General features: G+C 43.3%; 1 protein-coding gene across 1 annotated transcript in view; it reads left to right on the top strand.

The window, feature by feature from the left end:
• The first annotated feature begins 3,209 nt into the window (after positions 1–3,209).
• PGM1 (phosphoglucomutase 1) overlaps positions 3,210–17,967 on the top strand; it is a 77,291-nt gene continuing 62,533 nt past the window's right edge. The window contains exon 1 of the mRNA XM_040232678.1: positions 3,210–4,142. Coding sequence (XP_040088612.1) covers positions 3,897–4,142 — 246 coding nt within the window. The 5' untranslated portion in view covers positions 3,210–3,896. The remainder of the gene's footprint in view (positions 4,143–17,967) is intronic.

The raw sequence follows: 17,967 nt of genomic DNA, 5'->3' as shown, positions 1-17,967 counted from the left end.
GTCCACACTGCCGAGAATTCTCATTTCTGTTTGTGTGGGCAGTTCAGGTCCAGTGGCTTCCTTTCCTTCTTCAGTTGTCACCCAGGAGGGAATAAGAATCATTCCGCTGCTTTTGTCAATACTACAACTTGGAAATGTCTGTAGGTCAATTTCTGAGTGCAGAACATGTGAATACGATGGGATATAACTTCCACAATAGTTGTTACATGGAAAAGGGAGATTATCCAGGTATATCTGATCTAATTATACAAGCCCTTTACAAAGCAGGCATTTTCTCTGGCTTTTGGTGGAAGGAGGAGGCAGAGAATGCAGCCATGAGGAGGACTCACTCACTGTAGGCAGCCTCTAGGAATAGAGAGCAGAGCCTGGCTCACAGCCAGCAAAGAAACAAGGACCTCTGAGTTACAACTCCAAGGAAATGGATCCTGCCAACAACATGAATGAACTTGGAAGCAGATTCTTCCCAGAACCTCCAGATAAGAGCCCAGCCTCACCAATATTCTGATTTCAGCCTTGTTTTATACGGCCTGTGAACATTCAGTCCAGAAAAACCCACCCAGACATCTGACGTATAGAACTGTGATAATAAGTGGGCATTGTTCTAAGTCACTGCCTCTGTGGTGATGTGTTACACAGTAAGAAAAGTAACATAAGGGGATTACATCAAGGTGAGATTACCAGGAGGCACAGAGATTGGAGACTGTGCCACAGGAGCACAGTCAAGGACAGCAGAGTCTTGCCCAGGTCAGCAGAACCAGCCAGTTAACTCATAAATTCACAAGCAATAATAATAATAATAAATGGTGACCATCTACATTCAAGAGTGATTTGTTATGTCACTAAAGCCAATTATTAAATTATTACATCTTGTGAGGTGAGAGAAGTATGGGACAATTAATTCCCCGTAAATGAAAATCTCCATCCTAGTTCCAAAGATAGGGAAGAATAGAGAAAGAGCATGTGATGTGAAGTTGAGTTCCCTGTTTTATAATAATGAGTGACCACTTATTGAGCAGGTACTAGGACTGTGCGAACAGCTCTATATTCAGTATGTCAGTTAATCCATACAACTCTGAGAGGTAGGTATTTCTAAGACTCAGTGATTCTATGTTATATTTTAATTTTGTGGAATCAAGTAAACTTGACTACAGCCAACCATTCTATTCTCAATGCACTAGCCTATAAAATGGGGTTGATTATGCTACTTAATTCACAAGATGATACTACACGGAAGGATGTACTGATGCTGAAGCTGAAGCTCCAAAATTCTGGCCACCTGATATGAAAAGCCAACTCATCGGAAAACACCCTAATGCTAGAGAAGGTAGAGGGAGAGGATAAGGGGGAGACAGAGGATGAGATGGTTGGATGACATCACCAACTCAATGGACATGAGTGTGAGCAAACTCCAGGAGACAGTGAAGGGCAGGGAAGCCTGGTGTGCCGCAGTTACAGGGTTGCAGAGAGTTGGACATGATTTAGCTACTGAACAACAACTCTGTAAGCTTTGTGAACTTCTGTGTAAATATTAGAAATCAATATCACTTGTCCGGAATTTAGTTTTCACATGTTATTTATCCCTGAAATTTGTCTGTAGTGACTGCATTAAAGCCCATATCTATATCCACATGACACCTATATCAACCTGTATATGAACACTTGATTGCTGAGAGTCAGTAACTATTTGCATCATTCAGCCTCCCTCCTGGATCAAGCTATACCAATTGACCATTAAATGGCCATGAGTATAATCAATTTCACAGGTTAACAATAAGCTTTGGTTTTGGAATTGTGGAAAGGAAGTTAATATTTTTTGACCTCTATGTTTGGGCCTCTGTGTTTCAGGCACCATGCCACCTGAGTTACTTACACCAGTTGATCATGACCGAATCTGGTCCCATTATGATTTGGACCAGAACATGAGTAGTTTCTGAAGTGTCTCAGGTGAGTCTACTGTGTATCCATGATTGAGAACTACTGACATACAAAACCCCATTAATTCTTGTAGAAATTCTAAGATAGGGTTTGTCTCTGTTTTATAGTAAAGAAGCAGATGCCCACAGATATTGAGCTTTCCCAGTTAACACATCTTGTAAATGATACATTTCTCAAGCAGAGGAGACAGTCACTCTCACTAAATCAAGGGAGATGCTGAGCGTAAAAGAAAGACTGATGATTCCTACTTAACAATCGAGACTTTCACTGACTCTGTATCCTCCAACCCTTTATGGGCCACCTCAGTTCTTGATCTCTTCACTAATTTTCTACTATGTGAATAACTGATGTATTTTGGTGGTAATAATACACCAACATCAGTTTGTGTTTGTACATCTATTTCTCAAGCCTTCTTGTACATTTCCTAGTTCTCCCTGGTGACATGCAGACAAATCACTGTAAGAGCTCTGGTTTGGGAGCCACACCCACCTGTGTTGGCCTCCTCCATGTACTTATCTCTATGGTCTTGACTAGTCATTTTACTTTTTAAATCTCAGCTTTGTGAGTATAAAATTGTGAAAATAATAAAACCTATACTTTAGAAACATTATATTCAATAAATATTACCTATTATTGTAGCCACCCTAACCAGTAGAAGTAGTGTGTGGCCCACCAGTAAACAGGTGGAATGCAGTAGGGTGAATTAGACCTTTGGAGTTGACTCCTTTTTCTAACATGCGGGGGTGTTCCGTCACTCAGTCATGCCCGACTCTTTGTGACCTCATGGACTGCAGCCTGCCAGGCTCCTCTGTCCATGGGATTTTCCAGGCAAGAATACTGGAGCAGGCTGCAATTTTCTCCTCCAGAGAATCTTCCCCACCTAGGGATCAAACCCTCCTCTCCTGCTTCCCCTGCATTGGCAGGGGGATATCACAAATACCCTAATGTTTAGAGAGAGAATAGAAAGATTAAGAAGTCAAAATCTAGTTAAGGCTGACACTTCTCTTGCTCAGAATATGCTTCCAGAAAGTTATTTATGCATGAAACTCCAGCTTAACCACAGGAAATGTTGTAGAGATCTTGCTCCACTCACAATGGGGTTACCTCCTGATAAGCCCACTGGAAGTTGAAAATACGATCAGGAGGGGAAAATGCATTTAGTACACCTAATCCATCAAACACTGTAGCTTAGCCTAGCTTACCTTAAACGTGCTCAAAATACTTTAGCCTGAAGGTGGACAAATTCGTCTAACAGAAAGCCTGTTCATTACATGAATGTCTCCTGTTATTTAATACTGTCCTGAAAGTGAAAAACAGAATGGTTGTATGGGTACAGAAGGGTTCTACGTGTATTGCTTGTTCACCCTCCTGATCAGGTGGCTGACTGGGAGCTGGAGCTGGGTTCGCACAGCTCAACATCACCAGAGCACAGAGAGTACCTACTGCATATTGCTGGCCCGGTAAAAGATCAAAATTGGAGGTATGGCATTAGAAGCAATAAGTATTCTACTTATTCTACCATCAAAAAGTGGAAAAGTCCTAAGTGGAACCTTCCCAAGTCTTCAAAGTCCGCCTGTCCCTGCTCTGTATTTTTCCCACTTTACCTTAAGTCCTTGCCCTGTGACCCAGTCCCTACCCAACTTCTGCTCTTCCACTTAGGGGAGGAGTTGTGGATTTCATTTTACTGTGGATTGGTCGACAAGAGAGGGTAAGTCAGAGAGGCTCCACCCATCTCACAGGAGGCTGGGGGTGGGCGCTCCCCATTCCCCTCCCTCTAGGACCTGCAAGGAGGTGGGCTGGCCGCGGAGTGCCCGTCCCCTGTCCCTTTAAGGAGGAGGGACGAGCACAACCGGCGTGGCCCCGACCCCGTCCGCGCTCTCATCCTAGAGCAGCTGCAGCCACAGCTCCGGCCGCCCCTCGCTTGGCAGAGTCCGCTGGGCCCCAGGAAGCAAGTCGCCACCATGGTGAAGATCGTGACCGTTAAGACCAAGGCGTACCAAGACCAGAAGCCGGGCACGAGCGGGCTGCGGAAGCGGGTGAAGGTGTTTCAGAGCAGCGCCAACTATGCCGAGAATTTCATCCAGAGTATCATCTCCACCGTGGAGCCGGCGCAGCGGCAGGAGGCCACCCTGGTGGTAGGCGGGGACGGCAGGTTCTACATGAAGGAGGCCATCCAGCTCATCGTCCGCATCGCCGCAGCCAACGGGGTAAGGGACGTGCCAGCTCCTCGGTCGCCCCAGTTGCCCGTCCGCCTCCTGCCGCGCGCGCTCCCGCGGGGCCACTTCCGCGCGCGCGGCCGCCGAGTCTCCACCCCCAGCTCCTCGGCGCTGTCTCTTCCTAGCCGGAGGCCGGGCGTGGGTCGCCCCGGGGGGGAGAGTGGCCAAGGGGAGCAGCAGAACTGCTCTTGTGACCGCTCCTCCCATCCCTCGCCCACTCCCACCCCGCCCTGGCCGGGCGGGGAGGCGCAAGGCGGGGAGCAGGGCTTGACCTTGGGAGGCCCTGCCTTCAGCCTCCTGCCCCACCCTTCTCTCTCCCCCTCTCCGCTCTTCCCCTACCCCCGCCGTCGTCCGGGCCTCTGACATTTACATTAACCTTTTTTGCCTGTGAAGATACAGTTACCGAGCCGAGCGCAGTCACCTTAACCCTGAAAGGTTAGAGGCCGCCGCCTTGCTCAGAACCCTCCTTGCATCCCGCTGGGTTGCCTGCTGTTCCCGTCTGGGACTGGCGCTGCCCGCTGGCTGCGAGCCCCAGGCTTTGGGCACCCTCCCCTCTGGTGGTACGGCGCGCCAGGGCTCGCTCCCCATCCCCTAGTTTGCTGGGACAGAGCTTCTGCCCTCTGCCCTGGCGCCGCCTGGTTGCTGGGGCTCAGGCTTTTGAAAAGGCTAGTCTTTGCCCGGTGTTGCTTCTGGATCTGTTCCACCGAGGTTGCTGGAGCTGAATTTTCATTAGAACAGAACCTACCTTCTCAAGCTCGCTCATATGTAAGCAGTCGTGGCAGGCCAGGAAGTTAACGCAACACCTTGGTTCCGTCCGCAAGCCAAGGAACGTTAACCAACTAAGAAGGGGCAGGTCCACTAGCGTGAGATTTTGAACTAGATTCTTCAGTAAACCTGGTACTTCTGCGAAAATGTGGATTTATAAACCACAACTGAGGCTGATTGTTTCCTCACTCTTATAAAAAAGTTTTCGAATGAGTTTTTTTTTAAGTTTCCTTTCTATAATTAACATAAGATTTGGCTATACTCCCCTCTTCTGGAACTCATTCCCTTTTGTAATATTTTTATTCATTTTAGCAGTACTTTTTTTTCTCTTATTAATATATTGAGGGCCATTTTGCCAAGCCCTGTGAAAAGCATTTCACTTGTGGTATGGCATCCATCCTCCTCTAGCCCTAGGACGTTGCATCCTGCCAACGCAGAAGACAAGGGTTCCATCCCTGGGTGGAGAAGATGCCCTGAAAAAAGGAACGGCTGCCCAGTATTCTTGCTTGGCGAATTCCGTGGACAGAGGAGCCTGGGAGTCACAAAGAGCTGGATAGGACTGAGTGACTAACACACACACACACAGGCCGGTGAGGTAGATGCTATTATGGGCATCTTGAAGATGCCAATGAGAAAACTGAAGCATAGGCAGGTTTAGCGGCTAATGGCAGCACTTAGAATCTAGTACAGACCTGCTGATTCCAAGAACTTGAACAATTTCTGGGCATGAAGAGACCCTGGAGTCTGAGGATCTATTTTTTCAGTGGTCTCTCAAATCTAAACTGGGAACAACATACATTTGCCTCTCTGGGTTAAATAATTTATCAGTATCAGAGAGAGATGATTGTCTGGATCTGTTTTCTTTATGGTCCTGAGTTTTCAGGCAGCCTCAAATTCCCTGGAAAGAAGAACGAAGAATGAACAAAAGCTGTATCCTAGTGCAGCTCATATTCATTTCCCTGTCATCACTTGTGTTGAACTTGCATTTCATTCACTTCTTCAAGAAATATACTGAATCTATATTATGTACAGAGAAATGTGTGGAATAAAAAGGTGATTCAGCAACAAGACTTTTTCTTAAGAAACTTACAGTATAGTGGGAATTTAACGGGTCCAATTTGAAAACTGTCCATTTGAGAGTAGTGTGGGTGGAAGGGAAAGAATTAGTTAAGACTAAAAAGTTTTTTATTTTAGTATGTATAAAAATCCTCATCACCCTTTTGCTACTGCCCTATTGCTCCCGCCACCCCTTTTAGTCAATCTTTGTAAAAGTTGTCTACATTCACCATCACAGATTCCTCCCTTCCCATTCACTCACCATCTCACTGCAGTCTGGCTTCTGTTTCTTTCACCAATTCACTGACATTGCTCTTGCCAAGCGTACTGAAGACTTTCTGGTTACTAAATCTATTCAACACTGTTTAGGCCTTATCTTAGGTGACCTTCCTGTTTAATCTGGCATTGCTGACTTCATACTCTCTTAAAGTTCTTACTCCCTTGTCTTGATGACTCTCTCCTGATTCTACTCACACTTTTTAAGAGTTCCTACATGGACTGCTTACCCTACCTATATCGTATCCTATTCTCTGGGTTTCTGGTCTCAACTCACTGCCCTCTGATTTTTTTCCTCCTATCTTTCCTCACCAGGGATTTAAGTATGTTACTGTTTTTCCTCTGGTGCAATTCAGATAGCGTCTTCAGAAAACTTTCCCCTGCAGCCTCTCTCTGCCACTCTCCCCTCTTAATCTTTCCCTATAGATACTTCTAGAATAGATGAAATTATCCGTTTACATGTGACACTCCTTTGTAACTAGGACAATGCAACTTCCAATGAGTCTCTGTTCTAGTGCCTGAAATTATGAATTGGGAAGTGTATGGAAAATATTTCAAGCATAACTTAAAGCCATAGTTTATTGCCAATACATTTATTATCATTAAACATCTATTATGTGCTTACTTCTCTTATCAGTCCTTGTGCTATAAGTACTTGGGATATAATATATTCCTGACCTCAGGAAATAGTCTAGAAGTGGAAGTGAACAGGAATAAGCAGACAAACTAGGCTTTCCTGGTGGCTCAGAGGTAAAGAATCCGCTTGCAATGCAGGAGTCCAGGGTTTGATCCCTGAGTTGGGAAGATCCCCTGGAGTAGGATGTGGGAACCCCACTCCGGTATTCTTGCCTGGGCAATCCCATGCACTGAGCAGCCTGGCAGGCTACAGTCCATGGGGTCACAGGAATCAGACACGACTGACAGACTAAAACACCACCACAGTGTGTTTGGTGTTGTGAGGGAGTTATGTGCCAGGTACTGAAGGGGCAAGAGCATGGCAGGCTGCACTTGAGAGTGGAAGGTACAGTGAGAAAGTCTTCACAAAGGCGTGGTAGTGGATTTGAGGGTTAAAGGATGAGTTGAAGTTTCTAAGCTACATTTGTCAGGGGAGCAATTCTAGGCAGAATAAATATCATAGGAGTTGGAGACGGTTCCAGTGGGCAAATTATTCAATTTCTGATCCTTTGCCCCCCTTGTTTGTGAAAACTGGAAATGACAATACATATCCAGAGAGGCTCTTGTGACGATTAAATGAAGCAACATATTTAAAAGTACCTGGTCGCCCTCTCTCACCTGGAAACTGAATGACACCTGTAGGGAAAACTCAAGATGAGCTTAAGGGCAGGACTTCCTGTGATGAATGTTCTGCTAATATGGGGACACTGAGTTAATCATACCCAATCTGATGCAGATATTAACCTCTACCCACCCACTCCGCCCCAGCCATAGATCTCAGTTTTGTCTCCTACCTTCCTCTACACTTAATGACTCCAACCAAACCAGAGGGATGCCTTCTTAGATCCCAATAGGGTACACGAGACAACAGTTTAGCCCAAGTGAGAAAAGAGGGAATTTGGGGTGCCTTCCAAATGCTCAAAACTTTAGCCAGACAGACAGTGTCCTCCACCATTCCCAGTGGGAATCTAGCATTTGGAAGACAGTTCTGGAGCATCCGTGTTTCCTACTGTAACATCACTTGCATCCGAGGAATAGAGGGGACAGTTCCTTGTCTCTTTTCCTGACTGTGTGGCATGGGCCAGGGACATCTGAAAAGTTTGTTGCAGCGAGAAAATAAAGCAATACATGCAGAAGTGCCTTGTAAAATATAAAACATGAGGTGTGTTTTAGTGTGTTTGTTTGCTGTAGAGTGTGAAACAACAAGAGTTGGAGGGTGGGGTTGTCTCTAACCTATGTCCTCAACACACTTTACTCTCTCACGTCTGGTTCCACCTGGAACATTCTTCTCTCCTCTTCAGCCTTAGACCTGGGTTTAGTTGACACTTCCTTGCTCCTAATCCCTGAATCAGGTGCACCTCTTTTCTGCTCATAGCCTGTTTTGCTCACCCCCATCGTAACACTGACTGCATCTTATAGCGGTGTTCATTCGCTCGTCTGTAACCCACCTGGCTTCCAACACAAACCTTTTTGACTGTAAGCCCCAAGTGAATGAAGATGGGGCTTGTCTTGGTTTCTGCTTTATCCCAGGAGACCCTTCAGATTAACCACAAGTTCATCTTGAGCTCCTCACCAGTGTTTGTGATCCTCACACTGGTTGGTTTGACCCCCAAATGTCTCCTTACCGTGCTGATTAAGCCCATTGGACTCATACAATGTAGTGACCATTTCAACTTACTTTTTAGCAACACAGATGTTTGTAGGCATATTAGAGTTCAGAATAAGAGACTAATATTTATTCAGCATTAAAATCCTTACCTGCAAATCATACCTGGGAGGAAAGTGCTTCATGGGTGGAATCAATCACATTCAACATCAAAAACCAACTCATGTATCAGTTACCAAAATAAGGCGTGTAGTAGAATCTATAGGAAAAATGGATCTCACCTTCCCTGCATGCCATTTTCTCAGATTTAAGTTTGGAAACAGCCAAATTTCCAATTTAATTCTGGGAAAATTCTTGTAACATATGGATAAGTCTATCAGCCCAGGGGTAGTGGAAATTAGAATTTCCCTAAATTCTTCTCAGGTCTTCTTGCAAACTCACATGACTCATTTGTGTTTTAAAAGCTCTGAAAATCCTACTTAACATTACCCAATCCAGTTTTCCCAAACTTTTAACCAGGATATTATAACTATCCATGAAACTACTTGCTTTGGGATATATTTATTTATGGAAAAGATCAACTGGATGAAATATCAGAAGACCAGTGACCAGGTTCCAACTCTACCATTTCTAACAGGTTGGGCAAGTCAACCAAATCTTTCTGTACCACCACCTACCTATTGCATTTCTTCTTTTCAGAAACACGTTGGGTCAGTCATAAAGAGGAAAGAAGAAAGACATTGTTCCCAATATGAAAACATAATGTTCAAAGTGTTTCAGACTTATGGCTAAATCTTCATTGGCCTGATTTGATTGGCAGTCCTCACTGTGTTTACTCAGTGTTTACTTCCACCTTTTCTACCTTGTATCTCAGGGATTCATGTGAGTGGTGATTTGGAGAAACATTGGGAAGGGGGATTTCCAACAGTTGAAGTTATAAAAACAACAAACCCCCAAGGCAAAGGCACCCCCTTTTCATCCTTTCCAAACAAGCCCCTAGGGTTAGCCCTCAGTGGTCTATTCCCTTTGAGGATGCCAGATAAGAAAAGTTTTCTCAAAATTCTCCCAACTAAAAATGAAAATAAGCCCTCAATTACTTGGCACACTCAGTAGTCATTTTTAAAAGGTGATTTCCAACTTTGAGCACAGCTCCAAGGGCTACAGAATGACTAGGAATGTCTGCATCAAGTTCAGGGAAATTTAAGGAAGAATGAATAGACCATTGAAATTTACCTGTTTAACTTTCTTAGAGGTGTAGCCCACTCAGATCATTCTTCTGCAAGCTCTTCTAAAGTCTGAAAGGGCCCAAAATATGTCACTGTGGCATAAAAGCTATTTTGAACTGAAGCCATTTGTGAATAGACATTTTTCTGAACTCCTTTGTCTGCATAAAAGCAGAGTCTTCTCAACTGTCATAAATCCCCTCCCTGGGAGAGGATTTCTGGAAACCAGGGAAAATTGACTCAGCACCACACCTAAACAGACATTATCACAAATGTCTGTTTGTGATATCACATTACCACAAAATTATAATATTGCTTCCCCATTGTTTTAAAACCCCAGTTATCTTTTTGAAAAGTCATTTGTTTTCCCAACACTGATAACCGCAGTGGAAGTGCTCATCTAGATAGAAATTTGAAGCCGAAAATGTTAGCTTTTCTCTTTTGGCCTCTATGCTTTGTCCCTCCCTTGATTTCTCCAGCGCTGATGGTCACTTTAAGACAGGAAAAGCTAGGTTGGATAAGAAGTGAGTGTCCTTAATGGGTTATCTGCTGGTAGGCTAGCTGCCACCATCTGGCAGAGAATCCCAGGAAAGATTTGAGGCCACAGCCTTTTCTGCTTCATCTCCTGCTTCATGGATAGCTGTTTTAGCTTGGGTACACAAATGGTCTTCATCTCAGCTCTGCAGTGCACAAATTACTAGGCTTGGGCAACATGGTGTACAAGCCACAGCCAAAGAAAACTTCCCTTGGCAGAATCATAATCTCCATTTCTGCTTGCAGACTGGCTAGTTTTTGTCTGAGCTTCTCTCTGTATTGTGGCAAGAAGCAGCCAACAAACATTCCTCTTCTGAACTCTCCTAACCATCTGCCTAGAGCTACACCTTTGGTTGGCCCATGGTCTGTCTTCCAAGATAGCAGTGGTAAAACTTTTGCCATGGCCATAAAAATTATGCTAATGCTACATATTTAGATTCTGTTTTGGTATAGAACACCAAATTTTATATTAATTAAAATGTAGGTTTTGGCTGCTATAGCAGAGTTTGAAAATAAGTTACTTAAATAAAATAAAAGTTTGTAGTAATAGAACCCTTTGTAACAGACTGGGTGTGGGGAGTCCAGGGCTGGTGTGGTGGCCCCATTGTGTCAGAAGGTGCATGCTTCTCTCTTGTTGATCAGCCTCCCCTAGTGAGTTGCCCTTATCTGCATAGTCCAACATGGTTGCCTACCACCCTATGGTCATTTTAACTAACAGGAAGGGGAGAAAAGTGAAGGAAGGCACACCTTTCTCAGAGACTGCATGTAATCAATTTCATTCTTGTCCCATTGGCTGAAACAGGCTAAGGCCTCCTCTAGCTGCAAGGGATGCTGGGAAATACAGGCATACCTCATTCTGCTGCACTTTGCTTTATTGTGCTTCTCAGATACTAAATTTTTTGCAAATTGAAGATTTTTGGCAATCCTGTGATGATTTTTTTTTCTATAACATTTGCTCATTTCATGTCTCTGTGTCAAATTTTGGTAATTCTTGCAATATTTCAGGATTTTTTTAATCATTATTGTATTTGTTACATGATCAATGATTTTTGAAGTTACTATTACAAAAAGATGATAACTTGCTGAAGGCTCAGATGATGATTAGTATTTTTTTAACCAATAAAGTACTTTGAAATTAAAGTATATATGTTTTTTTAGACATGATACTAATGAACACTGAATAGACCACGGAATAATGTAAATATCATTTTTATACACTGAGAAACCAAAAAGTTTATGTGACTTGCCTTACTGCAGTATTCACTTAATTGCAGTAGTTTGGAATTGAACCTGTACTATCTCTGATGTATCAATGCTATGCTGAGTGCTATGTGTTAGGCTAAATATTGGGGGTGTCAGTCTAAATGAAAGGGAGAATTGATATTAGAAAACACCCCACAGTCCTCATTATCCTAAACATGCTTTCCAAATTTAGTGAAAACCACTCAGTCATTTTCAAGTGATAGAGTTACAGAGAAAACACAGAGGCTTAATTTTATATTGGTAACTAGATTATTTGAAAAGACCTTGACTATCATTTATTCTAACAACAGGCCTAGAAAGGAACGTAGGCACAAATTATTCCCATTATGGAGGACTTTTTAACTAAAGCAACTTTATTGAGATATAATTCACACACCACACAATTTATCCATTTAAAGTATATGACTCAGTGTTTTTTTTAGTCCATTTATAGCATTATGCAGCCATCACCACAATCTAATTTTAAAATATTTCCATCACCTTGATAGAAGCCCTGTGCATTAGCAATCAATCCCTCTTGCTCCCCTACCCCTTCATCACAAGCAACCACTGCTGTACCTTGTTCTGGATGTGTACTCGGTCATTCAGTCATGTTGGACGCTTTGCAGTCCTGTGGACTGTAGCCCACCAGGCTCCTCTGTCCCTGGGGTTTCCCAGGCAAGAATACTGGAATAGGTTGTCATTTCCTACTCCAAGGGGTCTTCCCAACCCAGGGATTGAACCTGCTTCTCTTCCGTCTACTGCATTGGGAGGTGGATTCTTTACTACTGTGCCACCAGGGAAGCCTGTACTGTACCTGAGGCCTCTATAAATTTGTATAGGTGGATTTTACACAGACTGAATATTCAGTTTTGGTTGCCACACAGAAGTTATGTTTGGCAGGTAAAGCCCCAGGAATGTGAGAAACAAAGGCAAACGGTCCACATCAAGAATAGGAGTTAGTGTCCTGTGCTTCTGTGCACACTGAGCGCTATTGATACACAAAGGTCCTCATTCTCAGGGGGCCTCCAGTTGCAGGAAGAAGACTGACACAAAAACAGACAATCACCATTACATTTTATAAGAGCTGATACTTAAAGAGATCGCTGTGGACACCGGGCAGGGACGCCTGCCCCAGCTTGGGGTGGGAGTGAGTGTAGGAGGGGATAGTGTGTTCAATGAAGACTTTCTGCAGGAGATGAGCCTACTTTTCTCAGCAGACTCCTTGTCCAAAGCCAACCAGACTGTCAAAAAAAGAAGTTTCTCCAGGAGAACAGCTTCTTCATTTTTGAGTGTAAGCAGTCAGATTTCTTTTCTTTTTTTTTTTTACAAATGTATTTGAACTTATATATCCAAATTAGTATTGTTCCCTGCCAAATCACCACTCTGGGAACCGTACACTTATTCCAGTGATGCGTCTAGCGCTGAAAGCATTTTGAAACTCCTCTATGGGAGTTATTTTTCAGCCAGTCGGTTTATGGGTCACCTAGGGAAACCAGTCACATTATTTTATAGTCATGCCTCATTTTTCACCTAAAACGATATAACAAGATTTGATCACCCACTTTATTCATTAGACGTGGCTCCAAGCAATTTTTATCTCTTTCCAAAGTTCACATCTATTCTCAAAGGATGAAATTTGTCATGACTGAAGACTTTCAAAGAAAAGTGCCACTGACTGTAAAGACAGTTGCTAAAAAAGAGTTCCAGAAATGTTAGTGCAGCGTCAACATTGTTTGAATACATGCGCTGCTTCCCAGGGTGCTTGTCTTGAAGGAGAAAATATTAATTTAGATGCAAATACTCTCATGTAACTGTTGAAAATGAGTTATATTTTATACTGTTCAAGCACACTGCCCTGAAAAGAAGAATTTAGAAGACAGGTCATGATGAGGGAGATTCTGGCATGCTGCTTACCTTCTACAGTTTACCGCAGAGGCCTGGGAATTCTCTTCCATCCTGATAAACATCTCAACATGTTTCAGTGCATTTAGAAACTGTGCACAGTAGGAAGGTTTGTGAAAATCCAAGTAGACAAAATGACCCTGAACCTCGAAAGGAATCCTATCAGCTCAAAGCCACAAGAAACAAAAACCTAGATGTTTAGCCTGTACCCACCTCAGCTCTGAGAGATCATCCTAGGATTGCAAGGAGGCCAGAAGAAGGAGCCGGGATGCCATAAGTGGGTGGGGATGGGGAAGGACCTTTTGCTTTAGTAATAAAACTATTATGTTACACTGCTCCCATGAGGACTTTGGAAAATACATTTTGTGGAGCAAAATGAAATCCACTTAAAAATGAAGCAAAAGGGAAATAAATGTAGAAAGCTCAGAGGGAATCAGGAATAAGGTTGGCTCCTGTCACAGAAGCCAGCTGCCTCTCTATGTTGGGCCATGCAGTTGATGCCAAGCCCTCTGAGGTCAAATCCATGAGAAATACTCTCATCACACAGTTCAGCATAGCAAGTTACCCTGTAAGTAATGAAGACAGTAAATAATACCTGCCTTAAAAATTCATATCAGGAGATGAAGTAAAATTTGGGGAGGATTTATCATAGTGCCTGACATAAGTGTTTAGTAAACAAAAGATTCTGATGATTCTAATAATGTTTTTGGTTATTCCAAATTCTGAAGCCAGGGGAGGGCAGAGGGGATGGTCTTCTGTGCCTGCCAGCACCTCCCATTCCATCTCTGTCCATATATTATCCCTTGAATTTGATCTGTGAGACAGAGGTTCACAGTTGCTGTGTCAGTCACGAGAGCATTGATCTGAGGCCTTCACCTCATTGGAGCCATGAGCTAGCAGTGGGTAGTTGAAGATGGGTATCTTAGGATGGATCTGAGAGATGGTTAGCTGACCCATGCCAATGTCATGCTGTAGACCAGAAGCTGCAAGAGATGTATGCTGGCATTGCTGTGAACCTCCTGGGCTACGTGGATTTTCTCATTCAGTAAGCATTGCGGAGGACTCTGTGCCAGGCAGTGTGAGATGGTTGTAGGTACAAAAATGAATAAGACAAAGTCTTTGTTCTCAGGATTCATGCCAGTAGAGCAGAATTTATAAGCAGTTATAAAAATATGGTTCGAATACTAGTGTATTAGCTTCCTGTTGCTGCTATGACAAATGACTCCAAGCTGGGTGGCTTCAGACTACAGAAATGTATTTTCTCACCGTGCTGGAGACCAGAAGTCTGAAATCAAGGTGTTGGCAGGGTTACACTCTCGCTGAATCTCCAAGGGAGAAGTTCAGGGAATCAAAGGAACACAGAGCCACTCAACCCCACCTTGAAGGGGAAGGGAAGACCGAGGATGTCTTCTCTTCCCAGGCAAGGTAATTTCTGAGCAAGCACAGATGATAAAGAGGAATCAGGGAGAACTCAGCTGAAAGTGAAGTGAGGGTGGAGGCAAGGTACAATCACTGGTTTAAAATGTATATACCTGATAGATAATACCAATGCTGTCCCATTTAAAGTATGCTAATAGTAATGACCGACAAGATTCCAGACAAGAAGATTCCAGAGCTCTGTTATCCACAGTGCTTCTGTAGACTCCTGACATAATGTCAGATGGGAAACAGGCCATTTGGTGGCTCCTTACCAAATAACTTTAGTTCATAGTGATGGATTAGAATGGAAGATTTTGATTCAGATCTCAGTTGTACAATTTATTGTACAATATCATGTATTCTGGGCTTCCGTGGTGGCTCAGATGGTAAAGAATCTGTCTGCAGCGCAGGACACAGGGTTTCGATCGCTCGGTCGGAAGATCCCCTGGAGAAGGGAATCACTACTCACTCCAGTATTCCTGCCTGGAGAATTCCATGGACAGAGGAGCCTAGCAATCCATGGGATTGCAAAGAGTTAGACATGACTGAACGATTAACACTTTCATATTTTTCATCATGTATTCTGCATAAGTAAATCTCAGTTTTTGCACTTGTAAAATGGAATCAATTCTAGTATCTGCTCTATTGGGGAGTTTTATGATACTTAGTTTAAATAATGAGCGTACCAAATTTTGGGGAACTGTAAAGTGCCTGAACTCAAATGAGAGTTTCACTGTTGCTTTAGGAGAGTCACACCACGGTGACTTTTTTTTTTTAACCCTTCTTTTTTTATATAAAAATTTAAATTGAAGGATAATTGCTTTACAGAATTTTATGGTTTTCTTTCATACATCAACAGGAATCAGCCATAGGTACACCCATGTCCCCTCCCTCCCAAACCTTCCTCCCATCTTCCTCCCTATCCCACCCTTCAGCCTGTCTTACTCAGGGAGCTCAATCATGATGACTTTTGACTTAAGCTTCCTGCCAAAACAAATCTCAACATCCAATTTTATCTATCATCTTTCAAAGTCCAAAACTCAGATGTGCTAAAGAATAACCAAAAAGTAAATATATCATGCCATTTTGAGGATCTTACTGGTATATCCATATTATCCCTTTTACATTAGAATTTTGTTTCAGTATAAATTTTTTTTCAGTATAACTTTTGATGTCAGACAGACATAAGTTTCATTCCTAGATATGCTGTTTATTAGCTGTTTGTTCTTGAGCAAACTGTCTGAACTCTTTTTTTTTTCTTTACTCATTTGTAAAATTAAAATAATATGTCTTTAGAAAATAAGAAGATAATATGTAGGAAGTTACCTTGCACAGCACCTCACACATAGTCATAATGAGCAGGTTGCTACACTGGGGAGTAGGGATTTTGATGAGAAATACAGACACTGTCAGCCTTACTTTGCTTATGGTCCCCCAGGCAGCTCCCACCTTCTCAGTTTCTCTCGTTTTCTTCCAGTTGGCCAGTAACCTATCAAGATGCTCCACAGCTATTAGGCTGTAAATTTCAGAACAGAAATGTCTTTCTTACAGAGAGAGTGTTTCATGCACAGATCCTGGGGTAGGGTGGGGGACCTGCTCTACATAATTTTAGGTTTCTGAAATATATGATCAGCCTGATCATAAGTTATCTCAAAAGAATACAGCACCAAGCCCCCAAATCAGCAAAATTGTCCCCAAATGGCTCAGTACTAATCACAGTGTTTGGTATTTGCACACCAGGTCTACTCATTAGGGTTTTAGGGTAGTGGTTCTAGTATAAGTTGATTGGGTCTGCTTGCTCCAGCAACTTCTCCTGGACAACATTTGAGGGGTGATTTTACCTGCCAATATGTGCAGAGCATTTTCTTGTTGCTCAGTATTGGACTGTGCATTTGGGGCACACACAGATGTGTAAGTGGTCTCCAGCTCCCTGTGGAGCTTGTCATACAGTGGGCATTGCAAGACAGTGTGGCAGTGCCTCTGTAGATTGTCACTGGGAGTCCAGGGAGAAGAGCATTGGAGAGGCAGTCAGGAGCTTCCAGGGGAGATGTGTCTGAGCCAAGTCCTGAAGGACGATGAAAAGGAAGCCTGGAAAAAGTGGAGACATTCCATGTAGAGGCAGTGGCAAAACAAGGAGGCCATTGTGGAAAGCAAGCCCACAGGCTTCAACTTTAAATAGAACTCCATAGCAGAGAAGGAGGAGAATGGCAGGGCAACCTGAGATGGGTTATCACCACACAGGTCCTTAATGTCAAGGCTTTCTGTTACACACAGGCCAGCCTGAGACAAAGTCTGAGAATTATCTTATGATCCCAGTGGGAATCAGGACTCTTAGAGACATAAGTCAAAAAATGTAGAAAGCTATTTATAAGGGGGCTGGAGTATTTGTCCAGTAACACATGAAGGCTCTATCAGTTTGCTAAGCTTGTCTGGCTTTAACCAGCAGATTATATGGCATGTAACCATCTGTATATGACCTGATGTTTTCATCAGGGAGAGTTTTAAAGCTTGGGTTGGTTGATCTGAATCCATATTGTGGAATGAATGATGCGCAGTTCACTAAGCTAGATCACACGTTATTTAACAAAAAAAGAGAGAGAGAAAGAGAATGTACTCTGCGGCTGTACTGTTTCCCCTCACTTTAGTCACTCAGTAGTGTCCAACTCTGCGACCCCATGGACTGCAGCACGCCAGGCTTCCCTGTCCATCAGAAGCTCCCAGAGCCTACTCAAACTGATGTCCATCGCATCAGTGATGCCATCTAACCATCTCATCTGTCGTCCCCTTCTCCTCCTGCCTTCAATGTTTCCCAGCATCAGGGTCTTTTCCAATGAGTCGGTTCTTGGCATCAGATGGCCAAAGTATTGGAGTTTCAGCTTCAGCATCAGTCTTTCCAATGAATACTCAGGACTGATTTTCTTTAGGATGGACTGGTTGGATCTCCTTGCAGTCCAAGGGACTCTCAAGAGTCTTCTCCAACACCACAGTTCAAAAGCATCAATTCTTCAGCCCTCAGCTTTCTTTATAGTCCAACTCTCACATCCATACGTGACTACTGGAAAAACCATAGCTTTGACTAGATGGACTTTTGTTGGCAAAGTAATGTCTCTGTTTT

Source organism: Oryx dammah, unplaced genomic scaffold, assembly GCF_014754425.2.
Source record: "Oryx dammah isolate SB20612 unplaced genomic scaffold, SCBI_Odam_1.1 HiC_scaffold_28, whole genome shotgun sequence".
NCBI classification, from domain to species: Eukaryota; Metazoa; Chordata; class Mammalia; order Artiodactyla; family Bovidae; genus Oryx; species Oryx dammah.
Note: the sequence above shows the minus strand (reverse complement) of the source record. Positions and strands in the feature narration are given on the sequence as shown.